The following is a 25565-nucleotide window of genomic DNA, read 5'->3' as shown; positions in this document are numbered from 1 at the left end:
TCTGCAGCGGGGCGGCGGGAGACGAGGGGCTGGAGGGTGGGGAGTTTCAGGAAAGTACTTCTGTATAGGAGGGGATGAAGGTAGGTACTAAGGCTGGAACAGAGCATATGGGTGGAGGTTATGAATCATCTCAAATACCATACAAAGAGACTTGGACTTCAAAGGTTTAGCTGGAAATTAATGATGTAATCAGCTAAAGTATCAGGTGTGTGCAGTTGGCCAGAAGAGGGAGACATTAAATTAGGAGGCTGCTTTAATAAATAGACTAGGTAAGAAATGTCTTCCCTAGGAAAGCTCCCAAGTCTCCAGGCATTGCAGACCTTCCTCTGCCAGTTTGGGGACATTTCCAGTGGCCTCTCAAGAATAGACAGAGCTCTTCTCTGAGCTCAGTTCTTGGGAGGACACGGCGCTAATACTGAAACTGAGATCCTCATACACGGTGTTCCTCCTGTAGGATTTGGAGCATCATCTAGGCCTTGCCCTCAATGAGGTGCAGGCAGCCAAGAAGACTTGGTTTAACAGAACACTGAGCTCCATAAAGACGGCAACTGGGGTTCAAGGAAAAGAAACTTGTTAAGAACAGCTGCTGCCTCCAGACACCTGCAGAAAACACACCACCTTTTGTTGCCTTCTGTGGCCAGTTGTGTGATTCTGTGACACATTCCAGGAATGGAATGTCCTAAGATCTGTGACACATGTTGGAGGGTTGCTGGGCCAGAGCTCTGGGTAAGGCTCTCCTCACTACTGACACCAACAGGCCTGCCATCCAGCTGATGTTTGGGACACACACACACCAGAAATCACTCCTCAGTGTGCCACCCAGGCCTTTTCCCATGTAGGTCAACACCTCACCCATCCTGAAGGCTGAGTTTACACAATCAGAGTTTGGGGATACTTCAGTGTGTTGATTTTTTTTTCCTAAAACTTTTTTCTTTTAAATACGTATTTTAGATCTAGATCTAGATCTAAATATATAGGGGGATCAAAAATTAAAAATAATTATCTGTCAGTGCCAGCAAAGGCTCCCCGAGTATACATGGAAAAACACTTTGCTTTAAGTAGGAGGGTTTCATAGTCATAGTGGAAGCCACCTAGTTCTGTTAACCTATACAAGGCACAGGTTTTTGGTTTGGCGTTATTCATGTCTCTGAGCGATTCTATGCAACTCTCATAGCCCTATCATCTTTTAGCATTGGCTGCCAAAATGACTTCACAGTACTGGGGTGGGTGAGCAACATGACTGTGAGACTGGCTTAATCATAACATGGACAAATCTTATTTTGCTTCTGTGTCAGGTATCCATACATAATACACACACACACCCCTTTCCCAAAATCCCCATTGACAGTGTTTCACCCCCCCCCCCAGACTAGGACTGCTGAGCTGCACAGCTCCCTTCTGTGGTTACCTGGGCACTTATACTTAAAGGTTTGTGGGCTCCATTGTCCTCCCTGCTGTTGTGGGGGATGTGAAGAGCTCCATCACTTTAGGGTTCCTGGTATGATTCCACAACAGGCTGTACAAGTGAGGAAGACGGAGCTGTGTATCTGTGTCATTGTGAGTATGCACATGCTGTGAGGTTCTTGTCCGACTGGCCAGGTCCCTCCCTGACTGGCTGACAGGTCCTCAGCCCTCCCAGAGTGTGGCTGGGTGCGGACCTCACTGTCCAGATGGGCTCTAGGTTCTCACTTCGTAGCTATGGAATGGAGGTTTTAGCACCTTTTTTTTATTATTATTAAATAAATAAAAATTTTGACTCTTAATTTATATAGTGATATGCTGACAGGCTGTTCCACAGGTGGTCATCCTCTGCGTTCCGTGTGGAGGTGGCTGGTTATAAAAGGCATTGGTTTGTATATAAAGACACTCGGGTTGTTTTTTATCTTTTTTTTTTTTCCTGTGGGCTGTACTGATGCTTGCTGAGGTCACCTGTGATAAGGGAGATAACAAGTGGCACCCTTCCCCCAGACCATCCCCTCCAGCCGCTTTCTGTGTCTTTCTTGTTCAGTTACCAAAACAGCTGTAAGCCCATCTAATACTAGGTGTGTGGATATTGTGCTAGGGTAGTTTATGTGTCTTTATGAACTGAAATATAAACCAGTAAAATTGTATTACTATTTCTTTTGTTGGCTTTATTTTAACAGCATACTCATTAAATATTTTGGTACAAACAGCATTGTTTTGTAAAAACCAGTTTTATCATTACATGTTCCTGCCCGCCCTTGCCCAACCTCTGCTACCAGCAGAATCAGAGAGGATCAGCCTCATGCTGGCTTGTGTGTGAACATCAGGTAACACATCCCTTCTGACGCGCCTCTACCCTCTTCAGCCATGAGTGTGGTTTCAGACTATGTGGCAAAGAAAAATACAGGCTCCATCCTTTGGGAAACTGATGCCCCTACTATCATATGTGGCCCTCCCTGAGAAGTACAGTCCTGAGGTGATAAGCAAGACACTTAAGTATATCGGAGATCTTGGGAGGGGGAAGGGTGGAATTGGGCCTGGAAATATACTCTCATCTCATTTGGGACAGAGATGGGAGAGGGAATACTAGAGCCACATGAGAGTGTGTGGCAAAACAGCAACAGAGCCAGAGTGCATGGGCAGATGGATACACTTTTAAAAAACTCTTCACTAGTGGTTCTTCCACATGCCTGCATCACAGGGATGCAGGCCCCAGGCTCTCTGCTGTCCCTTTCTACCCTTTCCCCTCCCTACTTTTCTGAAGCAGGAAGAGTGATGCTTCTGTAACCCTGTGTTTCCCCTCCACATCTGACCTACCCTCCCAGGACTCCCCACCCCCTTTGAACAGTAGCCTGCTGAGACACAGACCATGGCTTCATGCCTGCAAGAAAGGAAGACAGTGGGCCCTGGCCTGTCTTTTCTCCATGCATTGAGGCTGGGGAAGTTTCTAGCCAATCACAGGTACCCTTGCAAAGACCAGGACAGTGGCTCCAGAGCACAGTTAGGATCCCTTCAATGCCCATTGGCTGGAGGGTGTATTTCTAAGGTCCGTATTGCTGGCCAGCCTGCTCCATGCTTTTCCAGGCTCAAAGGTCCCATGTTCAGAAGTGTAGAAACTGCAGAAATCCTCATCCTGTAGCTGTGCCCTGGCCAAAAGAAAAGAGTCCATACACCAGACATCCATCCCTGATTGAGATGGGGAGAGTAACTGTACTGCCTTATGGTAAGTAGCACAGGGGTATACAGGACCCTGTGGCACCACTGAAGTATGTTTGCAAGAGAGACAAAATGGTAGTGGAAAGGAGGAAAGGCAGGGAAAGGAGAAGGCTCAAAAGAAAAGACAAGAGGTAGCAAGCCCAAATCTCCACGTCCATTCTGAAGTCCAAAATCCAGTGGCCAGGAGTGGGCAGTGAGAAGATTTAAGTTAAGGAGACCCCACACAGTACCAAAATAAGCCCAGAACATACACCTATTCTGAACTGACCCGAGAGTTGTGAAAACCAGTGCCTTTATGGAGGGGAGCCTGGTAGGTAGCATGGACCCCTGGTGGCTTGGGAGGAGTCACTTCACTGCTCAGAGATTGTGCTGGATGCTGACACAGATTTTAAGATTCAGTGGGAGGAGGAGAAGGGGGCAGAAGAGGATATAGACAAAGGGCATGAAGCCTTACAGAATGACGACTAAGGCACTCTTTAGAACAACAGGACTGAGCTGTAGGTGCCCTACCCATCTGTCTCATAAGTGAAGAAATTAGGGCTCACAGAAGACCACACAGCTAGAATGTTACCTTGTACCTAACCCCCAAAGCCAGCTGGTATAATCTGCCATGGAAACCATACTGCATGAACATGTGGAACTCAGGGCCAAGACCAAAGCACAACCTGGAATGTGTATCTCACCCCGCATGGGCTCTGTCCAGCCTGTGTCAAGTTTGCTTAGCTGTTGTGGAACTCTGGACTCATCACACATTCCCTCCTTCATTTTCCCCCTCAGGTAGAGAAAGGCAAAGCTGGGGTCAGCACCTGGCTAACTAGGCTGCCTTTTCTTCAGTCCATGCTAGCGGGCTATAAATCCAAAGTGGTGGTAGAGCCTGGTGTCACAACGTGAAGCAACACACCACCCAGTGTTGCCATCCACTTACCTGCAGGCAGTGGTAATAGCTCTGTCCTGTCTCCTCAGCACCTCCCTCTGGGCTCTAGAGGGCCGAGCCTCACTGGTCTCTCCTGCAGGAATCTTCCTGGGCATGGCTGCAGGAGCTTCAGCTTTGGAGTCAAAGTGTTCTGCCTCCCAGCAGCTTTGCCATGGCTTCCTGATTTGTTACATCTAAGTTCTGGCAACCCCTGGGGTGGGTGTGAGGGTCAGGAGTGTGGGTTGTGAGGAGCACCTGGGCATGCTACAGCTTAGAACTCAGCACTCACTGGCACTTCCAACACCTAAGCCAGGTGCCAACTTGAAGGTTCATGGGCAGAAAACTTCTTGCAGAGGAAGTTCTTTAAGGACCACAGCCAGGAGCATGGACTAGGCCCCAGCCCCACTCCCAAGCTGCTGGCCATGTCAGGAGCCTCCATGCCTTTGTGTAAAGAGAAGAACCCGTAAGATGGACTGAGCTAATCTTACTTGAACCTTCTCTTCACTAGAGTGGATCCTGCACAAACAGTCCAGCCCATTGCTATTTAACACAGAAGCTTTTATTTTTTTATTCATCCAAATGGGGAAAATGCAACATATCAGGGCATTACAGACAAACTGCAGCAGCCAGACAAGAGGCTCAGTCTATGGCAGAGTCCAATGCACTCAGCATGAAGGGGCCACAGTGTGGACGCTGCCTGCAGGAGTCGGGGCAGCAGGGTCCCTTTGGATGAAGGCCAGGCATCTCTGGGCGAGGCACTGATGACAGTCCACACATGCAGGCTGCTGCTTCAACACCGATGGTTTAAAGTCCAGAGTCCTACATGTAACCACAGCCCCAGAGGGGTAGGACAATCCATGGTGGCTGTGGTTTCCAATGTTTTTTAACAATACACAACATGAAGTTATTGCCAAAGACTTTGCACAACAAATTATACTATTTACACTTGTGTATTCAGGAAAAAACATTAAATAGATACAGATAGGTATTTTAAATAGACTTCTATTAAACACTAACTTGGCCATCACCAGACCCGAGTGAGCTACAGCCAGAAGTCCAATGTCACGAGTAACCGTGCAATGGGGACAGGTTTTCTACCCACGACACTACACTCAGCTTTCTCCCTGCCTCCTGTGCCCCCACCCTAAGACTGAGGGGCTATAGGTGAGGGGGGCTACATAGGCTGCACCTCCTATCTCCTTCCCATACAGATCTGCTTGAGAAGCAATTTTGCCTAGTCCAACTCCTCCAAGAATGCTGCATACCCTGTAACAGGCAGATCATGGCCACAGTCATACGGCTGTGGTACTAATGATGTAAGGCCAGTCCCTTCCCCAGCACCTCCCGTCAAGAGCACCCCTGGGTTCTGGCCCATCAGCTTCACTGTTCCTGGTAGTGCATATGCCCTAATTATGACTATGTCAGGAGACCTATCTTCTGAAAAAGTGGCTGCGCGTCAACTAGTTACTCAACAGACCAGACAGAGGGTCCACAGTGAAAGGCCTGGGTCCAAAGATGCTTTGGGAAACACTGCTAGGTGCTAAAATATATGTCTGCCCGAAAACAGCCAACAAGCAGGAGGTTCCCACCTGGACCACACATGCACTTTGCCTACCTGAGCTCTGATGTGCTGCTTGAAAAAGTTGTCTAGAGCCAGCTCACCAGACAGCCAGAGTGACCCCTGAGAGACAAGTGAGCCCCCTAGGCAGGATGTAAGGATGTCTCCAACTGCTGCCCTACCCAACAGTTTTTACAGCTGAGCTTCTCCACAGTTTAAGCGCCTCCACACAGCCAGGGTGGAGCCACTGCTCAAAAGCTACCATGTGAAATGAGCTAGGGAAAAAGGAGTTCTCAGCATCCCCTTCTTAAGAAGTGGGGTGCAGAGTGACAACTTCCAACAGCATAGTCCAGGGCTTCAGGCCTACATGCATGAAAGGGTAGGATAAAGGATGCATCTTATGGCAGATTTCTGGCTTCATGTTCAGAGTACTTTTGGAATCAGGGCTCACCTTATTACTTCCAAGTCATACCTCACACATGGGCCACCATCACCACCATGGGGGGTCAGAGCTTGTCATTGAGTGTCAAGGAGACAAATGTACCTGGATGTGCCTTGCCATTGACCTATCAAACAAAAATCCTAAAGCTAAGATGTTTACACCAGCAAGAACCCAGTTCCCAAGCCTGAGCGAGAAGCAGGGGCCCGGAAGAGAGCAAGGAGCAGGACACTCAAAATGCAACTTTCTAAGTTACAGGTCGAGAAGAAACTTCTTAAAGGCAGTCTTTCTAGCTATCTAATATCCCATCTCTATTCCTGATTCATGTACTTGGAACAATTTTTTTAAAAAATTATTCCCAACTCATACAGCAGCAGAAATACTTAGGATAGACCTTTAAAAAGAAGTTTCCAACTCATCCGTTCCCCAATACAGGAAAACAGGGCAGGGCTCTAGCTCCATAAGTGAGTTACAGTGCCCACTGACAAAAGCCTTCCTAAGAGGCTGGAGCACAACACAGAACTTGCTGTCAGATGAAAAGCTACACCTGGTGTCACAGCTAGGGACAGATACACTCTCCAAAAGCCACAGCCAGTCTCCACCTACCCCAGACACAAGTTTGTCATTTTCCCTTCCATGAACCCAGAAACTTCTCTAGAAAAATACACGGTGTGCTCCTTCTGTCAGATCCTTGGAGCCAACCCAAGTACACAAGAAATGATAAGGCAGCAAAATCTGAAGCACATCCCATACTAGAGGGAGTTAGGTAAGGCTGAGATGGCAGTCAGTGTGCTCAGAAACATGCTTTCAAGAACTTTTGTGGTCACTTAATTCACAAAGCACAACCTCACGGACAGTAAGCAGCATTTGCTCCTTGGGTTGTCACCAAAACTGAATGGTAGCTGCTTTCAACCTGCCCAGGAATGGCCTAGGCAGAATAGGAACTACTCTGAAATTCAGAAAGTGCATTTACACCCCAAGCACTCTTTGGGGTGTAAATGTCTTCTCACCTCAGTGCCCCCAGTAGGGAGGTTGAGGCCTGGCCCAGAGCAGTTGGTAATGCACCTGAGTAGGACTTGCTTTGACCTTCCTTAGAAGTGTGCAGGTCCCTAGAAGGTGGAGAGCAGCACCTCTGGGCTTCCCTCAAGGCCATCCTGAAAAAGCAATTGTGAACTCCACATACCTTTCTTGCCCTGTGACTTGACTCTGAAATGAAGGATAGCCAATCTCTGCCATTTTATCCTCTCACACCAAAGTCCTAAGCCAAAATTAGATTTGAGATCAAATACTTCCTTTGTCTTGCCCTTTCTAATAATCTTTAAGATCACAGGAGAGAAAAGACCTGAAGACAGAAAATACATCAAACTGTGCATCTCAAAAATAAAGGTGTGGTCACTTACTGACCCACTATACCTGGTACCTAGAAAAACCACCCAGCTCTCTGGGCCTCACTTTCCACCCTAGTACCAAGAGTTCCCCGTCTCCTGCCAGAAAAGTCGAGACTAGAGAGGTACAATTTGTAGTTACAGACATGGTCTCCCAAAACCAGAATGTTTCTGAATGCATATGTGACACTTTCCCCTCCTACACACAGGATCCACTAGCTGACCCCTCCACCCAAAAAATAGTCTGCGCTCCTCAGCCTGGTACCCAGGCCATTCCCCAACTGTCTGCCAATGCCTGTGCAACCACACAGTCTGGCTGTTACATCATCTCTCCACCACCTGGCCTCTTCACTTCCTGGGGGAACTATCCATCCCTTCCTCTTCTAAGCCCCACTTCAGAGCTACTTCCTTCCTAAGGCCTTCCCCCATTCACCTCAGCCCCTTGCTCTTCTGGGCACCATTCACCATGGACCTTCCTAAGGCCTACCGTGTATGTCACTCTTTAGCCACCTGTCACTCAGAACCTAAGTTACCTCTGGACGGGGGCTGCACCTCTCTTCATGTGTGTTTGGACAAGAGAAGCTCAGGAGTTCTCTGCAGGGAGATGCTGGAGTTCAGGTAGCAGGGAAGAAACTTTTCAGTCACAATTAAGCCAAAGGGTAAACAAGCTCTACAGTCTAAGGCAAGAGATGACAAAATATGGGCCACCGTTCTTGTAATTGGACACAGCCACACTCACCTGCTCCCGCACTGAGGCTGCTTTTGTGCTGCAATGACAGGTGAAAGTTGTGACAGAGGCTGCATAGCCCATAATGCCTGGAATGCTCACTACAGTATCTGCCCCTTTACAGGAAAAGGTTACTGACATCAGGGCTAGTGTAGTGCTCCCAAATATTTTCACATTGTGATACACAGGAAGGAGATGTTTGTGGGGCCCATGGGGATGAACAGACAGACCGCTTACAGTTATGAAGACCCTTGGCCTGGGGGGTCTGGCCATCCAAAGCCTGGTGGGCTCTGTGTCTCAATATACCTTTAGCCCTTCCAAAACTAACCTAAGGCCTCCAAACCACAGCTGCTGCTTGAACTCTAGTCCCCAGCAAAGCAACAGAAATACAGAGGTACAGAAACCCACCCTGACTCACTGAGGATGAAGCTTAATGATAGAGCACTTGCCTAGCATCCATTAGGCCCTGAGTTTCATCTCTGGCTCCACAAAAAAACCAAAAACAAACCCACCATGATTACTCATGTTTCCTTGCCCATGACAGAGATGTGAATTCAGCAGGCCTTAGATTGGTACAAAACTGAAATCTAAAACAAATCCTTCAGTAATTGCACAGCTTTTCCACTCAAAGAACACTATAAAGAAAACCTACACTTTTTCCCGCTGGTTAAAGACTATGTCCCACAGATACTGAATCCAGAAATCTCCAAGCTCTTGCCCAAATTTAAAAAGACAAAACAACAAACAAAAAACATCACTATTTTTTAAATTAATGCAAAAAAACCCAGTAAAAAGGAACATCTTACTAGCGAGCCCAACCATGCAGAAACTCAGGGAAATGGCAAAGATGCTGACTACTTGGCTATAAATCTGTCTGTCCACTGACAAGGGGGATGGTTTCCACCATAGCCCCATTTACAGGCACAATGAAGATGGGCTTTGCACTTTTCCAAGGTCTCGGTGCTCTGTCAACATCTCCATCCCTCCTCGCTCCTCTTGGTCTGAGGCAGTAATTATGACTGTGCCATCCTCTGAATGAAGGTGCGGGAGAGGTGCTCCAGCTGGCCCTCCCCCTAAATGCTCCCTGGCCAGGGCTGGGTGCTGTCAGATGCCCCTGCTCAGTGCAACAGAGGAGCCAGGCCCATGGGGAGGACTTCATTCCCACCTCCATCTCTGTTGCAGCTGTGGCAGCCTCCCTCATCCTTACCTGGGCACTGGCAACAGCCTCTTCCTCATCACTCCTGATTTGGGTCCTTGGCTGTACTGTGTTGGATGACAGTAATCACTGATGGGCAGTACACCCAGGGCATTCCCTGAAGTGGCTCCTGGTAACCGTCCTGGGTCCTACAATGAGAGGCTTCATGCTGCTCAGTGGGCTGTGACTTTCTGTGCACATGGGCCTGCCTTGCTGAGCTCCTTTCCCAACTCCCTCATCAGGTAGATATGGTCCAGCTCCATGCAGTCCCAATGGAAAGCCTGGCCCACATGGATCAGAGCCACTCTAACTGACTTAGCTCTATGCTCTTCTCATCTTGCAAGTCACCTCCCAAGCCTGGCTCCTCTCCTGACAGCCTGGGACACCTGAGAATGTGCCTGCTGGCCCCCAGCCCTTGGCTAGAAACTGCATGTCTAGGAGAAGGACAAAGCTACAGAAAATTCTGATTCTGTTCAAACCCCCTGAGCATGCTCCTTGCCACCCTGCACCCTCCATCTGCCAATGGTCTCCCCTGACTCCAACACAGAGCCTGGCAAAGAACAGCAGGTGACAGTCAATGTTTGATCAATAATCTATGTGCCCAAGAAGGGAGACATGTTCACAGCATTATCACCAATTACATCAGAGTTCAATTCAGACAGACATCTCATTGCAGAATTCCTCTACACTACCAAACAGCTGGCTGCTGCTTCATACCTCCCAACAGCATGTCTCCTCCCATCCCTCCAGCCCCAGTGTCTATCCAGGTAGCAGTTACTGATTTTTTCACTTTATTACATACAGGTTCAGTTACAGTGTAAGAAATTGGTCAGTGGAAACAGACTTGAATGTACAGCTGGCAAAAATCCAGGAGCAGCCAACCAACAGTCCCTTCCAAAGAACCAAAGACTTCATGGGCCCAGAAAGTTTGGATTCTTTGTGGGAAGGGTCAGAAAGTGGTGTGGGTGGGTTTTTGCTTGTTTTGTTTCAAGGCACATAGGATACAGCCCCACAATCTGGAAGAAAGGTGAGTAGAAAGTGTAAGAGAAAGAGAAGATACTGCTGCCAGCCTTGGAAAGCAGGATGGTCACTGCACAAATGACAAATGCACAGCACCAGCTGAGTACAGCACCATCAGAGTGTGTGGGCCCTGCCACTAAGTGCTGTATAATTTGGGGCAAGTCATTTTACCTAAGCCTCTCAATGCCTCATCAACAAAAGAGGCAAACTTCTACATCCCACAGTTGTGGAGTCCAAAACTAATCCCTAAGAAAGGGCTTCTGTTAACCATCAAAACAGCAGAAGAAATATAATTTCCTCTGTGTGGCTAAAAACTCACTAATTAGGAGCCATAGTGTTTTGCCACAAACAAGCGGAGTAGTTTAGAGATCTTTGGGCTTCAATTTCCCTGTGTGTACAGCAGAAACAACAATTCTTGCATTGCTATTTCTCCAGGACTCACCAGAAGAGCAGGAAATGAACCAAAGAATGGAAGAGGACTCTGCAGAGTGCTGTGTTCTGCCCATCTCAGGGTCTCACGCTCCCTCACACACATCAGTGTTAGACCTTGGTTTAGAAGAAGGTTCCTTCTTGCTGTTCCCTCCAAAAAAGACAGCTGCTCAGAGGTGTCAATTGTCAAAGACTGTAACAGCTTGGGCTAGGTGGCTTCTGTATCCCCACACCAACCTACCCCTAAGCATAGACCAGCTGACATCAAATAGCAAAGGAGCGTGGGAAGTGGTCTGCAGTAGTGGGAGAAGCAGACAAGGTCAGCAGAGCAGTTCACAGTCAGCAACTTTTTAGAGACCCCAGACTCCTGCAAATCAGGTTCCTCTAGTATTGTCCCAACATGGACGGAAAATGTGCAATCCAGGCTGGCAGCCCACCTGAAGCCCACTCTAAGAGAAGCTCTTGGCAATCAGAATAGATTTTTAGGGGGGCAGGGAGCACCAATTTTATTGTTTTAATTAAATTTATTTTAAAATGATGTCACTGACTCAATCTCTCTTTGTACTTGCCCACGGACACCTCCTTACACCTACACCCAAGCCTGGGCTTCTGCTCTTCCTGCCTCTTCCTTTTACCCACTGAGCCAAAGCCTCACAGACTCCCTTCAGTCAGGCTCCAATCTTTTTAGACATCCCCATCACTTTTCTCAGCCAGGCAGTGCATGCACCCAGAAACATGTACCTCAGCTTCTCATTCGTATTTACTCAAACACAAAAACAAGCTTTAAATAAAAAAGCTTTCCTCTGTTTATACAGCCACACTGCTCTTTCAGTCTATCTTTCCAGTTTGTTAGATAACCTTTTACAATCAGTCTAAAAAACATCCCTGTCATCCTATCTGGTCTGGAGCATGTTCAAGTCAGAGGGCCTAGACTCCAGCTTAGCCTTCGTCCCGACCTTGTAATCTGCAGACTGCTGGACAGAAAAGACACTTTGGTACTGAATTCAGCTGGGTATCATTCCAGGCTCTAACACTTAACTTGGAGCATTAGACTTCTCATCTGTAAAATAGGAATAATTCCACCTCCAAGAGGGGTGTTTTGAGAATTAAGAATGTCCAGCCACCTGGCACACCCAAGATAGCAATTTTGGCAACATTCCGTCCTCTCTCTCATTCCTGATTCTTTACCTGAGTTACTTGGGGCAATTAGCTAATACTTAAATACAGAGCCCCTTTGTACAAATTGTACAAAAGGATCAAGGAAGGAGAACCTTCTACAAAACGGGCACCAGGTTCCTCTGCAATGCTGAGGCAATGTTCTAACAGCAGCTACCCTCCAGCTGGCCATCCAGCAACAAGGAAAGATGACTCTTGACCATACATCTCCAGCAAGGGTTGAAAATCACCTATCTTATCCTGACTGGACCGATAGTGGCAATCTATCTTCACCCACCAGCAGGGGCAGCCCAGGTCATCTGCACAAACTGCAAAGTTCCTCCTAGAAAAACCAAGACCCTCCTTAGAAGCAGCAACAAATTAGGATGTTGACATGATTGGTCAGGAAAAGCAAAGGTTTTCCCTCAATATTAACTGAACAAGGTGAAGGTTTCTACCTAACAGCCTCAGCTGGGGAGGAATGCATGAGCTGGGGTTTGTATGTATGTATGTATTTATTTATTTATTTTTGTACTGATAGGAAACTTAGAATCAGCAGGTAGACAGTCTAAGTTCAGCCCTTACGAAATTCTAAGCACCCATAAATCCCCAACCAAGTACTTACAGCCCTCTGGCAACAGCCTAGCTGGTGATTTAACTACCACAGCAGAAACATGAGCCCCATCCTCAGCAACACCACTGCACCAGCCATCATCAGGGCTTGGTCCCCAGAGCTAAGACTCCTCTCTCTCACCCTGGGACCAACCCAAGCACCTGCTTCTCAATCACCTGTCAGCACAGCCTTGCCTCTCACACATTTCTCTCCACCTTGGCCAACCACAGAAGATTCAGCATTCACAGAGTACTTCCTGTGCACCAGCTATTAACTCATCACAAGCTGCATGGGAATGTGCTAGAGTGAGAGAAATACTTTGGCCCAGATTCTCATATGGTTTCTGTTCCCTATTTCTAGCTGTGCTGTAAAACTTACATAACCCAATTTGCATTATGGTACTATTTTTAAAAACAATCTTTAAGGATCACTGCTTCAAAAATCAATGGAAGATGTTAACTCTAAATTGAAATGATAATGTAGGAAAAGATATCTATTCTTACAACTAACTCAACTTGAATTCTTGATTTAAGTCTTTCTGGAAGATGCTTTTATGAGAAGAAGGGACCTGTTCTTATATAAGAAGTTCTGTGCTCTGTAAGTGTTAGAAAGAAACGCATCAATGTTAAGACTCACCTTAGCAGCAACTGGTTGGCTCTGCTGTTGTTACTCATCTGCCACCCATTTCCCTGTAGCCCCCTAGTCACATTGAGGAGCCCATGGTCACTGTATATATGGCGTCACATGTTACACAGAACAAGCTTGAATACCATGGCACCTTTCTGGTTCTGGGTGACTTCACGGATGCCCCACCTCCCTCAAAAGGCACTGGCATGAAGTGGGAATGACAGGAAGACCGTCCAGAGAGCAGACTGTTTTCACTTTTGACACTCACAATATGCCTGGTCTTTAAGGCTCTGGGCTGCTAGAAATCAACTATGTGGAGGGGAAAAGGTCAAGTGACTCCCTTAGACTCAGCACAGAATATTTCCCTTACTACAAATTGTTAATGAAAACCAAGAAACAGAAATTATAATAAATGATTGATTATAACAGTAAAACTCCTGTCATCAAAAAATGTAGTTAATTTTTAACCACTTTTGTTCTATGTGGCTCTATAAAAACTGCTTAAAAGGACTGGAGTATGTGTCATTAGTGTCATTCCATTACGTACCTGAACAAAGATCCATGGACATAAACCACAGTAGGTTTCAGGAAATAAGTTATATGAAGGCATTTTCAAGTGACACCAATTTCAGTGATGTCCAAGGGCCTACATTACACTATTTCGTGGTGTATAATTAAACTATTAACTTCATTAATACCTTTTGCCGCTAACAACACAGTATTTGTCTCCCAAAACAGGATATTTATAATGGGGCCAATTTCACCAACAAGGAGACATTCAGACTTAAAATGCCTCCAGTGGCCAGAGCCTCTGTTCTCTGGTACCCAGCAAAGCACCTGGCACACAACAGGCACTGAAGCACTGAGCAGGACTAGACTGCAAGTGGAGCTAGTCAGCTCTACCTGGTACGACCTGTCACAGATGTCACAGCCTCACAAACTGTACATACAGATTCTGTGTGGGGGGAAAAATTGTTCCAGCAACCTTCAAGTTGGTAATGAACAGAAAGTGCTACTTACAGACAAATATAAAACATGAAATATGTTTTAATCTCTCTATGCATCAAACAAAGCTTTAGATCTAACACATAATGAAATGCATTTATGGGATATACTAAATGAGGCAAATCCTTACTAAAGTATTTGTCCTAACCCTCACATCTTTTAAATGAACTCCATGATGATAGTACAAGGCAGGAAATAAATATTCTAGTTACCTAATCTAGAAAAGACAGACAAAATGCCTTAAATCTATTTGGTCTCTGCAGGTTCACTACTCACTTTTCTGAGTCTTGCCAACATTGATTCTGCAAAAAATGAGCTTAACTCAGTCAATTATATGTATTTCTCAGAGTTACCATAATAGTTTGATTTTTGTAATTTGTTTTGCTTTTGTGGTTTTTTTTTTTTTCAGTTTCTATTGCTTTTTTTTTTTTTATGGCTTCTTGCTGTTGTGTTGGGGCATACAACACAGATCAGAGATTTTCATTTCTCAGAGAAGTTTCTCTCCTTGAGAAATTGGCACTTTGACCTTCAGCTTGTATAACAACTACACGTATGGATCCTACAGCACTGTCACCAGTCTTGCTGCTTCTGAAATCTCAGCACTTTGGCCAAGAGAGTGCCCTATCATTAAATTCTTCTTAGGTGGACTGTTCCTACCACTGAAATCTTATATTTAAACAAGTACCTGCATGTATGTGTAATTTACATACATGTTATATCCTAAGCTTCTACACATACACACTTAACTCAGTGAATGTGAAATGTCTCTCTAGAATAAAAACCATTTACAAGGGCATTAAAACAAATGCTGAAAATAACTATTTTACATTCAGATCATAAAATTTTTAATGGTAATGTGATGACATAAGACCTAAGAGATCAAATACATCATATATGATTGTCATTTATGCAGGTTGTGTTAATCGATTATTTTTCTCTTTAATCAGAAAATAAAAGAGCTTACCTTTGTATACTGAGATCACAGCTTACAGTCACTATATCTCAGCCTATTTTATACAAGTGATATGGCTACGAAGGTCCGAGGAGAACGAGAATAAAGTGAGATAAACGTGCTGAAAACTGCTTAAAAGTATTAACCTGAAATACACAGAGGGTCCAACACCAGTTTTAAAAATACATTAACGAGGTATTCCCAGCTCTTCAATTAATAATGGTGATTGATTCATGATTTTCAAACATTCACCCAAATTTTTTTTAAAGATGAAAAAAAAGCTAACACCAACAATATTAATCAGTGGTTTGTTCCCCAGGTTAACAATTTTGAGATATCACAAAAATTGAGAACTACATAAACCCAACTCCTTGCTTCATCACACTATGTGCCCCACCTCGTTAGCATGAGGTATGCTGGAAATCTATGGGACCATTACCTGGCACAAGAGATGGGGTGTTGCTGCAGCCTGAAGAGACACAGGCTGCCAGCCATGTTCCTGGGAAGGCACCAACCCCCACCAAAAGAAATGGCTTAAGGAAGACCCCTGTCTTGGAGAAATCATAATACTGCTAAACTGACACAGTCAGGAATGTAACTATTTTGATTTATGTGCTAAAAAATTTTTTTAAAAAGTGTTAGAAGATAGCACAGCTACACGCAAATTCTAAGTTCTACGTTGGTCTGTAAACTCCTTGACAAGAGCTACATTGAAAGGATTAAGTACAGATATTGCTAGGTTTCCAGAGGAAGAGTTTTAAAACAGACACCGTGGCTTTAGACAAAGTATTGCTCTTCGTTAAAACGCTCAGTCATTGTTTTCAAAAAGAAGGTGTCAGAGTGGTGTGTCTGAAAGCCGGGAAGCCTCAAGGTGTCACATTGCTCTTAAGACCAAGACATAGAAATTGCCATTTCAAGCCAGACAACCTGATGGTTCTAGAAGTCAGAGAAGAAATCTTGAGGGCCCAAGTGAATAATAAATGGTGCGACGCTCAGAGGCTGGCAATAGGGGCTGTCAATGAAAAAACCACCTACAGTGGAAAAAAGAGCAGAGAAGCAAAACTTTACATTAATTTCACATAATTTAGTGAAGCCAAGAGCTTCATTTATATTTCTCTGCTCTTTCGGCTGTAAGTGGAATTTTCATTACAAAATGGAAGGGTGGGAACAGCAAAAAAAGGGCGGGGGACACTTAATTCATTACAGAATTTAACAGTTGAACTTGCATGGTTACCACTTCTAACAAAGGACTGACAGCTCAATTATTTTAAGTAAAGCAGAGAAATGTAAAAGTTTGCAGCAACTGGGCAGGTTTACAACATGGTTAGTAACTTCCAACAAACAACAAAATTAAAAAAAGAAAAAAAAAAAAGACTTGGTAGAAACCATTTGAAATGACTGCCATCATGTTGGAAAACAGCACAGCTCCCTTTTTTCCATCAGAGAGGGGTTGAGTTATGAAGCAGAGTCAGTTGAATTTTCTAAAGAGAAATCTCCAGGGAGATTCCAACTTGGAATCCAATTTGAAGATCAATTTCAAATATCAGTACAACTGCAACTGCCAATTAATAGTATTCCAAAAACAGAGGTCTACTGTAAACATTTAATTCATAAAAACCAGACACTACCAGCCATGCTTTTTCTTCTCAGTGATGGCTCTGTTTCATCCATAGGTCAGCAAAATGAATCAATGAAACATGAAAAATCCCAGCTGAAATGGGCCCTTTCTTGTTTATGTCTAGCCACTAATGCACAGGATGAGAATGACAAGTTACAGCTATTTCCAGCAAGTGATGAGGTTTTATTAAAGTATCACCCACCACTAATAAAGACAAAAGGTCAAGGAGAAAAAACAAATTATTGTGTAAAATCCATCTGAGAAGTGACACTGACATTTGTATTTCATTGCTCATTTCACTCTCATCATTAAGTCTCAAAGAAATCTGGCACATAAATTTGTCGTATTTTGTGAAGCCCACTAACACTGGTGGGCACTGCTCAGCTCTGAAAGCAGAATATGATAGGGGAAAGGAAAGCTAATGCATATTAAAAACAGACATTTCTAGGACACAGTGACTGCACTGTTGCCTTCCATGGGGGTGAGTACCTTAATGAAACCATTACCTTCTAGTAACATCATCAGCTTTCCAAACAAGGTGAGAATGCAAGTGGAGGACTTCGGTCTGCACCCTTTACAGAACAGCACAATGTTACCAACTGGTCAGTTCCTTCCAGCATAATAGGTATCTTAAAAGTAAATGCTGACCCATGGCTGAAACCTGTCACTTTTCACAGCAGCACTCAACAAGAACTGGGACAATCGAAGAGCAAGTTTTTATGGGGACCCTGTTGCTGCTTTAGATTCTGATATAATTGAAGAGGAAAAGAGACCCTCCAAGGAATCCCAAAAAAACTGCTAATCTTCTATCTGCATGAAAAAAGCCAGGGAGTGAACACAGTATCTTACAGAGTGAAGAAGGCCACAAGAACAAAAGAGGGTGATTGATTGATTAATTTATTTTTTAAAACTTGGAAATTCGTAAACTAAAATAATCACATTTCTCCTTCCCCATCTCTGGGTAGTGCCATCATTTTAATAAGCAATTGTGGGATAACAGAATGTAACCTTTATCATGGGGATGCCCTTGTACAACCAGAGTACAAAGAGGTTACAAAGTAGACTGACTCAAACTAACAATCACCTTTGCTTTGTTTTAGCAGTTTGCTTACAAATGAATGGGTTTCTAGGGCTAAGTTATTCTTAGTTTGCAATTTCTTGTAATTTAATACCAAAACATATAAAAAATAAGCTAAAACAATATTCAAACCCATATTTTATTGGCTTTAATTACACACTTCAGTATTTACAAAGTTAAAGTTTAAATGAAAAGTCTCTATAAAATTAAAAAAAAATTAACTACAGCCCGAATTAAAGTGCCCTGGGGCAAGTACATATCAATGAGCTACAAATCAGTGACTGCATCAGGAACCAGGCAGTACTCTGTGTTACAACAAAGCAGTTTATTTGTGATCAGTGTTTGAGACTCTATACATCCTTCACAAATTTAATTTTACATAATCTGATACTCTCTTAAAACTTTGAACTGCTAGACTTATTTCCCTAAAACAAAAGGGCTGGTATAAATTATTTTCCAGAAATGAGGTACCGTTTCACAGAACTGTTTTCTTTTTGTTTGTTTGTTTTCAAGTTTTAGAGAACTAAATTTGTATTTGTTAAAATCAAAAAGTAGGAAAGATGTTTACAAATAATTTTGATCAAGTATGTGTTCAAAGGAAGCAGGATAAAAAGGCTTTTTCTCTAGCATTCTGCATTGTACTGTGTTGTTGTCAATAGGAATGAGCTGCTGTCATTTGCTAAAAGAATGAGTAGTGGGGAACAGGATATGTTGGGAATTTCATAACGGGTAACAGAACCATTCTCTTGGGCAAACCTACAGAGAAAAGAAACGGAGAGGACTCCAATAAAAATTTCAGGTAAAAAAAAAAAAATCTTACAGTAATTATCATTAACCTTTTCCAGATTAGTCAGTCAACATGTACCATTTTGGAAGAGGCCGACAGATCTCCTATTTTAAAATTGCTCTTGTATTTTGACAAATAGTATTTTTTACTCAAAAGTAAGATGGCTACATCATAAGAAGAATGATACTGAGAGATGACATTTGAGTGAGCTGTCATGAATTCTAAAGATCAAAAGCAATGCTATTGGTTAACATTAATAGTCAAAGTAATCTAGAAATCCATATTGGGTCTCAATTTGACACATTACATGTGAAAGAGAAGCGGGGATTGTCAAGATACAAAACACAGCGTTCTGTGCAGGCCTCAGCTACCTGCAAGACAGCTCCAACTGGAGCTGCCACCAGCTATTTCTTCATCTTCTTAATGGTTACTGCAAATATTGGCATGGCAAATCTGGAAAGATTAATCACTTTCTTAATTTTGTAATTAATACGTTCTTGTGGCCTCACAAATTTCTGCATACTCAGGCAGGATTTGGAAACTGCTCCTACACCTATCCTAATATTTAACCTATGGAGAAATCACAAAGCAGCAACAGCAGGTAGTCAAGAGCACCAGATGATCAGAGGGAAATTACCCCACATGCAACAGCTTTACAAAGGCCAAAAGACATATTTACCTTACAGCCAAAATAAAGCATCGTTTTAGTAGGTTTGCATAACAGTAACATTTAAAAACCAAATCTTTTATGTGAAAAATGGGGGCATCAAAGTTCACCAGCTTTGGAAGTCAGTTATATGGCACATGGAAGAGAGGGCCTTGTGAACTGAGGCTCAGAGACGTAGGGTGACAGTGTAATGTTAAAAGTAGGAAAAGGACCAAGAAAGGAAAACAAAGAAGACTGAGGAAAAATAAGGATGCGTACAAAATGCTTCAAAGGGAAAAAGTAGTCTCTAGCAAACCTTTCCTACAGAATCTGAAACTTACTGTATGGCTGCAACAAAGACATAGACTTAAAAACCTGCCCTGGGAGGCAGATACTATGGAACTTGCACAAGACACAGTACAGTAAGTGGGTCAAATATACTGTATCTGGACAAACTGACCACACCTAGCTCTGGAACAATGAGAAAGTCAGGAAGGATATCCAGTGACAGAAGAAGGGCCAAAGCCAATGGCCAAACCAAAGAAGCTAGAGTTTAAATTCAGAAGGAAACTTGGATGAAAACATTCTTGGATTTGTTCCCAATTCTCAGTCAACCTTTGTAACTCTAGCTCAGAATGTGGACCATGTGTCCAAAGGAGACATTCAGGCAAAGAGGTTTTTGAACTTAGGACCTAGCAATGCTTAAGCCATGTCTCCAGCCCTTTTTTTTTTCTGCTTTAGTTTATTTTTCAAATAGGGTCTCTCGGTTTTTTTTGCCCTGGACCAGCCTCAGACTGTAATCCCCCTACTTATGCCTTCCATATAGCTATAATTACAGATACGATCCACCACACCCAGCTTATTTGTTGAGATAGGGTCTCACTAACGATTTTACCCAGGCTGGCCTTGAACTGTGACCCTTCTACCTCCCCCTCCCAAACAGCTGGGATTACAGGTATAAGCCACTACTCCCAACCAGGCAAGGGATTTAAGTCCAGATTCTTTTAGCCTGAAGAAAACTTGCTCCAAATGTTTGACTCTTACTGCTTCTCTACATCTTTCCAAGATATAAATTGTCTATCTTAACAATCAAAAGATTTCAAACTATAAATGTCTATTTCTATTGTTATGAAATCAGATTAAGTTTCAATTCAGCGGCATCTTAAAGACCTTAATTTTCATCCAAATGAAAATGGCAAATGATGTGTGAAAAGGAAAAGCACAATGTGAAGATCTGAGGCTCACATAGAGGATTCATGCCACAAAGAGCAAGACAGGGAAGGCCTTTGCCTTCTGTGTGCATGCACACCCGGCTTGCACACATGCACACACACACTCCTGTCCTCTTCTCTCAATGTCAAACATCCTGTAGTTAGCTGATTCTGTAACAGGTAGTACCTGAGTAAGGAACAATATCTAAAAGCATGTCACTGACTCCAAACCTACTGCCTCCATTGCCACATAAACCTCATTCAAAGTTATCCAAAGGGCCACTGGAGTTCATTTACATATCTGCTGTTATTTTTTATTGGGGGGTGGAGAAGGTCTGTGACTTTCTAGCATGAACTACTGACTTCCTGCAGAAGGAATTTAGGGAACACTGCTAGTGAACCCCATCATCTCTCTAGCACCAATGATAGCCATTTACTTCACCCCCAAAGCAAAATTGCACAGAAAAGAATGACGGTTACAAATTTGAGTCACTCACAGTTCACACGGTTCCAAACCAGAAACTTAAATGTGACTATAAACTGGCAGGCAGCCAAGCTAGAAACCGGGCATGGCCCTTCAGTAGCCTTTGAATGGAGTATAAGTTGGCTGTAAGAAGAATTACTTAAAATATTTCATTTTAATATGGTCAGAAACAGGCAATTAGAACAAGCAGTCCTTCAGTCAGGCAAAGCAAAGAGAAGAGCAACTCTAACCAAACCAAGAACCACAAGGTTGTGATATTTTCCAAGGAATTTAAAGCTGTGTCGCTAGAATGATTAGGTCTGAAATCCTCCGATTCATTTACTGAAACCCTGGATACAAACTGTGCTTTGGATTGCTGGGAGAGATTCACTAAGAGGAGAAATCAATTAGATGGTGTACATACCATAGGCAGGGGCAGCTGTGCTGTAGCCATATGGTGTTCCATAGCCTGTGGCAAAGAAGAAGAAACAGATCAGTCCAGGGGACCACAGACAATTAGCAGTAGGCCAGAAACTGATGGCTGAGAACCATTCCCAGAGTGGTCCTCCTCTAGCTGCTCTCTGTGCCTCCATAGAAGTAAAAGCCTCTCACCAAGGTCTACGAGGCTCTCCTGGACCTACCACAATATGCCTACATCTCTCTCACTCCATTTCTGCACTGTATCATAATTATACATTTGTCTGTATTTCCCATGTGGGAGCACAGTCCAAATCTTATTCATCCTTTCTCTAAACCTAGCAGAATATACAGCATTTTCTGAACAAAATAATATTCAGAGCTACACAAATTACCTATTTCTCAAAGTTGGAAAACAAAGCTTTCCACATCTCATTCCAGAAAAGAGTGACAAAGGTGGCTGAGGCCTCAGTTGTCATTAAAGAGAGCTCACTGTTCAAATCATGAGCCCAGGGGCAAGGTCCATGACCTGTGGATATCTGAATGCCTGGCTCAAGCACACAAGGTCTTTTCTAGTAAATGTTGTTGAACTTGACATTAGAATCTTATACCTATGAAAAATGCTCATATTATTAAATAAAAACTAGCACAAAGAACACAGATATTTTGACCACCCCATGTTACAGTTTTCTTCATATTGCATTGTCCTATTCTAGTGTTTAGTCCTGCCCCATCAGACCCTGAGTGTTCACAGGGGCAGAGGCTAGGTTTTGGCCAGCTTGCATGCCCAGTTTTGAGACAAAGCACTCAAATATATCCAAAGAAGTAAACTTTCAGGTACCAAATCAAAGCATTTCCTGAGTGATGATATTTTTTACATTTTAGTCTAGACTTAAATTGTATTAAACTGTGGGTAGTACAAGCCAGTCATAGTGCTCACTAAATTGTAAATTTCAAGAGGACACAAAGCAGCTGAAATAATCAGTAGGAACAGAAGATGATAGCAGGGACCAAAAGAGAACAGAATGCTTTAAAAAGAAGTTTGTGTATGAAATTTATTCCAGCAAATGGGAGGTACTTCATAAAGCTATAATTTCAAGAGTTTTCACCTCCTTAAAGAGAGATCAAACTATAACTACTAAGCTGGTCACTGATCAGGCCATTGGGATTCTATACTGACTTGACCTTTTATTAGCAAGGTGTTTGAGTTGTACCTGTTAATTGCCCTCTTTGAGCCTTCATGTCATTTGCAGTAACTGAGTGGGAAGGGAAATTTAATTTAATTAAACAGCACATGTAAACATAACTATGACAGTCCCTACTGCACAGAATACACTCCACAAATGCCATAAACTATTCATACTCTAGACCAAACTAAACTGAATCTTCTCTAAGCCATAAAAGAACTGCCTAAGTTTTTTAAAAGCTTCAAGAGAAAGGCCTTGCAAAGACACCAAGGCAATGACATAAGACAGAATCCACTACTGAGCAAAATAGCTAGGCAGCCAGTACACACGAATACTCATGGTCACTGCACTGGACCACAGCTGCATACCCCTCTAGCAGGAGGCAAACAGCCCAACACACGTGATCAGATTAAGTCCCAATGGATCACATGAGCAAAGACAAGACTCATCTCAATAGCTTTCCCACTACTGTTTAATGAAAGCTTTGCCCTTCCCATAATGCAATGAATAAAAGTATTAAGTTTCAGTAGAAAAGATACACAAAAGAATGTCTTAATTTTACACACATAAACTACATCAAAGAATATGAAATGCATGCCCTTTTCTTTTCCCTGAGCATTCATCTTTTAGTGTTCTCTAGCTCATAAAATGGTACAACCATTCCACCTGTTTCTTGTAGCTAAAAAGGCTAGACAATAGCCTTGAAACCTCAGAATTTTCAGTCTGTATACTCAATCCATCAATTTTTCTTCCTCGTAACTATTCCTTCAGTCTCTCTACTTCTTGCTACCCATCGACTTCCTGGTATCCACCAGCTTCCACTGATTCTTGCCTGGACAACTTGTCTACAACAACCTTCATGCTACAATAGCCGGTCATGCCCACGCCTGTCCCTGGAATCTACTCTTCACATACAGAAGGAATAATCTTTGCAAATAAAATCTGATCTTGTCACTTCTCTCCTCTTTGTAACTTTGCACTTAGGATTCTCAGACCAAAATTCAAGTGATGTCTCCACAACTGGGAGAGCCAACTGTTTTAACTCTCATTACTCCCCAGTCTTTCCTCCACCCAATTTTCTCTACATTCCAGACATGTTGGCCTTCTGCTTCTTCAAAATGAGCCAAATTCCCCAGCACCAGCATCACAGGGTCTCTGCAGATGCTGTTCCCTCTGTGTGCAACACTCTTCCATCCCAGTCTTCCCTGAGTTAACACCTATTCATTCTCCAATGCTCCATTCCAGTGTCACTTCTTTAGGTAAGCCTTCAGAGACCCACTAGACTAGATCAGGGTCCTCTGTTACATGCTCTCACGGCATGATGTCCTTCTCTTTCAGTACTCATCACCATTTAAAACTGTTAGTACTTGATTAACATGCCTTACCCTTTCACACTGTATTGCCTGACATCAAAATCAACATCTGTTGTGTGACAGAGCAGGTATACACTTTAAGCAATGCAACTGGAGTCAACTTCTAGAGGAATATTTCCAAAGCCACATCACTCATAAAACTTCCCCTCTGGGATATTCTAATTCTCTCTTAGAGGAAAACACAATTCTAGGGGGACTCTTAGGAATGTTACCTAAAAAATTCTGACTGGAGAAGACCTGTCTTTATGCAAATTTCATCTTGATAAATAACTACAAGTGGATTACTTATCAAGTGAAAAGTTTCATCACTTCAATACTGTAAAGAACTTCATTTTAACAAAACAGGTGGACATTCACGGCTAAAACAACATATAATTCAAACAGAAGGCAGAGAACGCAGCTTTCCCAGTCTCTCTCAAGCCATGTGGTGAAGTGGAAAGAACAATATAAACTTTGGGAACGCAAACACCTAACATTCAAATCCTTACTTTGCTACTTACTCACCACGTGTTTCACCTGAGGCTGGTTGCCTTATCTCCCCCTAAAATTCAGTTTCCTTATATGGAAATTAATCTCTACCTGAGGAAATACTGTAAGGATTGAAAACAATTAAGTTAAATAATTTATATGAAAATATCTGGTGTACATTAAGCTCTGGACAAATAAATGTCTTTTTCCCTTTTGTACTTCTCTGTACTTTTTTCCTCCTTTTGTAATTCTTTTCCTTTGATGCTTCTCAAACACTGAGTTTCATAAATGCTAATAAAGTCTCCCTACAGAGAAGCCCCCTAACTGTTTCTCTCCTGGTATATAGCCATCCTGACTTTTATGCCTCTGCAGAAATCACTCTGCTCAGATGTCTACATCTTTTAAGATTCCTCATTGCCAAAATGTGTTCCCTGAGCCAAGTAAAATATTGTTCATCTGTCATCTCCCTCCAAGAAAGCACCAGTTAATCAGCAGATGCCAGAAGAAACCTATGACATTCCATAGATTCTCTTCGTTATATTTCCAAAGACTCTATATAACCTTAGAAAATGAAAGAGATCCTGTTCTTCAGATCTGGGCTTAGAAGAGGCAGCCCAATCTCTTGCAGGTGGTACTAACCTGGAGCTATGTAGCCAGGAGCAGCCGTAGCCCCAACAAAAGCTCCTCTTGTCAGAGTTCCTCTTCCTCTACCCCGAACTGCCTGGACTGCTGCGGACACAGCTGTATTCACAACACCCTTTGCCTGTAAAAGTAACGTATTTTTATTATTGAGAGAAAGAAGAACTACCAGCCTCTCATTTCTTTAATGCAAAACCATGAGAAAATGTGGGCATTAAGGTGAGATGATGAGTGCCTAGAATCTTCAATGTACCATCTGCAAAACAGAAATGACAACAACCTTAAAGTACTGTTATAAAGCATGTGCTGGGCACATAAAAGTATGCAAGTAACTTTTCACTGGAGGGTTACCCAGAAACACTTCACATTCTACATATAAATTTCAATAGTCAAATTACATCCAAATTCATTTTAGGCTGGATCAAAAGTAATCCTAGACACTTGATGCCTAGGTTTGAAAGCCATTGATTTTTCCTCCCA

General features: G+C 43.2%; 2 protein-coding genes across 23 annotated transcripts in view; one reads left to right on the top strand and one right to left on the bottom strand.

The window, feature by feature from the left end:
- Rabgap1 (RAB GTPase activating protein 1) overlaps positions 1 to 11200 on the top strand; it is a 166582-nt gene extending 155382 nt beyond the window's left edge. For 13 of the 14 annotated variants that reach the window (XM_074051047.1, XM_074051045.1, XM_074051044.1 and 10 more), the window contains one exon: positions 10853 to 11200. In XM_074051047.1, the coding sequence (XP_073907148.1) occupies positions 10853 to 11200 (348 nt within the window). Of the gene's footprint in view, positions 1 to 454; positions 2177 to 10852 lie in introns of those variants that run through there. The other variant, XM_020166011.2, reaches the window with a different exon arrangement.
- The window catches only part of Strbp (spermatid perinuclear RNA binding protein), a 131006-nt gene continuing 110071 nt past the window's right edge, over positions 4631 to 25565 (bottom strand). For 4 of the 9 annotated variants that reach the window (XM_074051061.1, XM_074051062.1, XM_074051063.1 and 1 more), the window contains 3 exons: positions 25086 to 25209; positions 21426 to 21470; positions 15353 to 16229 (listed from right to left, as the gene is read on the bottom strand). In XM_074051061.1, coding sequence (XP_073907162.1) covers positions 16135 to 16229; positions 21426 to 21470; positions 25086 to 25209 — 264 coding nt within the window. In that variant the 3' untranslated portion in view covers positions 15353 to 16134. The other 5 variants (XR_012440321.1, XR_012440322.1, XM_074051060.1 and 2 more) reach the window with 5 other exon arrangements.

Source organism: Castor canadensis, chromosome 13, assembly GCF_047511655.1.
Source record: "Castor canadensis chromosome 13, mCasCan1.hap1v2, whole genome shotgun sequence".
NCBI lineage: Eukaryota > Metazoa > Chordata > Mammalia > Rodentia > Castoridae > Castor > Castor canadensis.
Note: the sequence above shows the minus strand (reverse complement) of the source record. Positions and strands in the feature narration are given on the sequence as shown.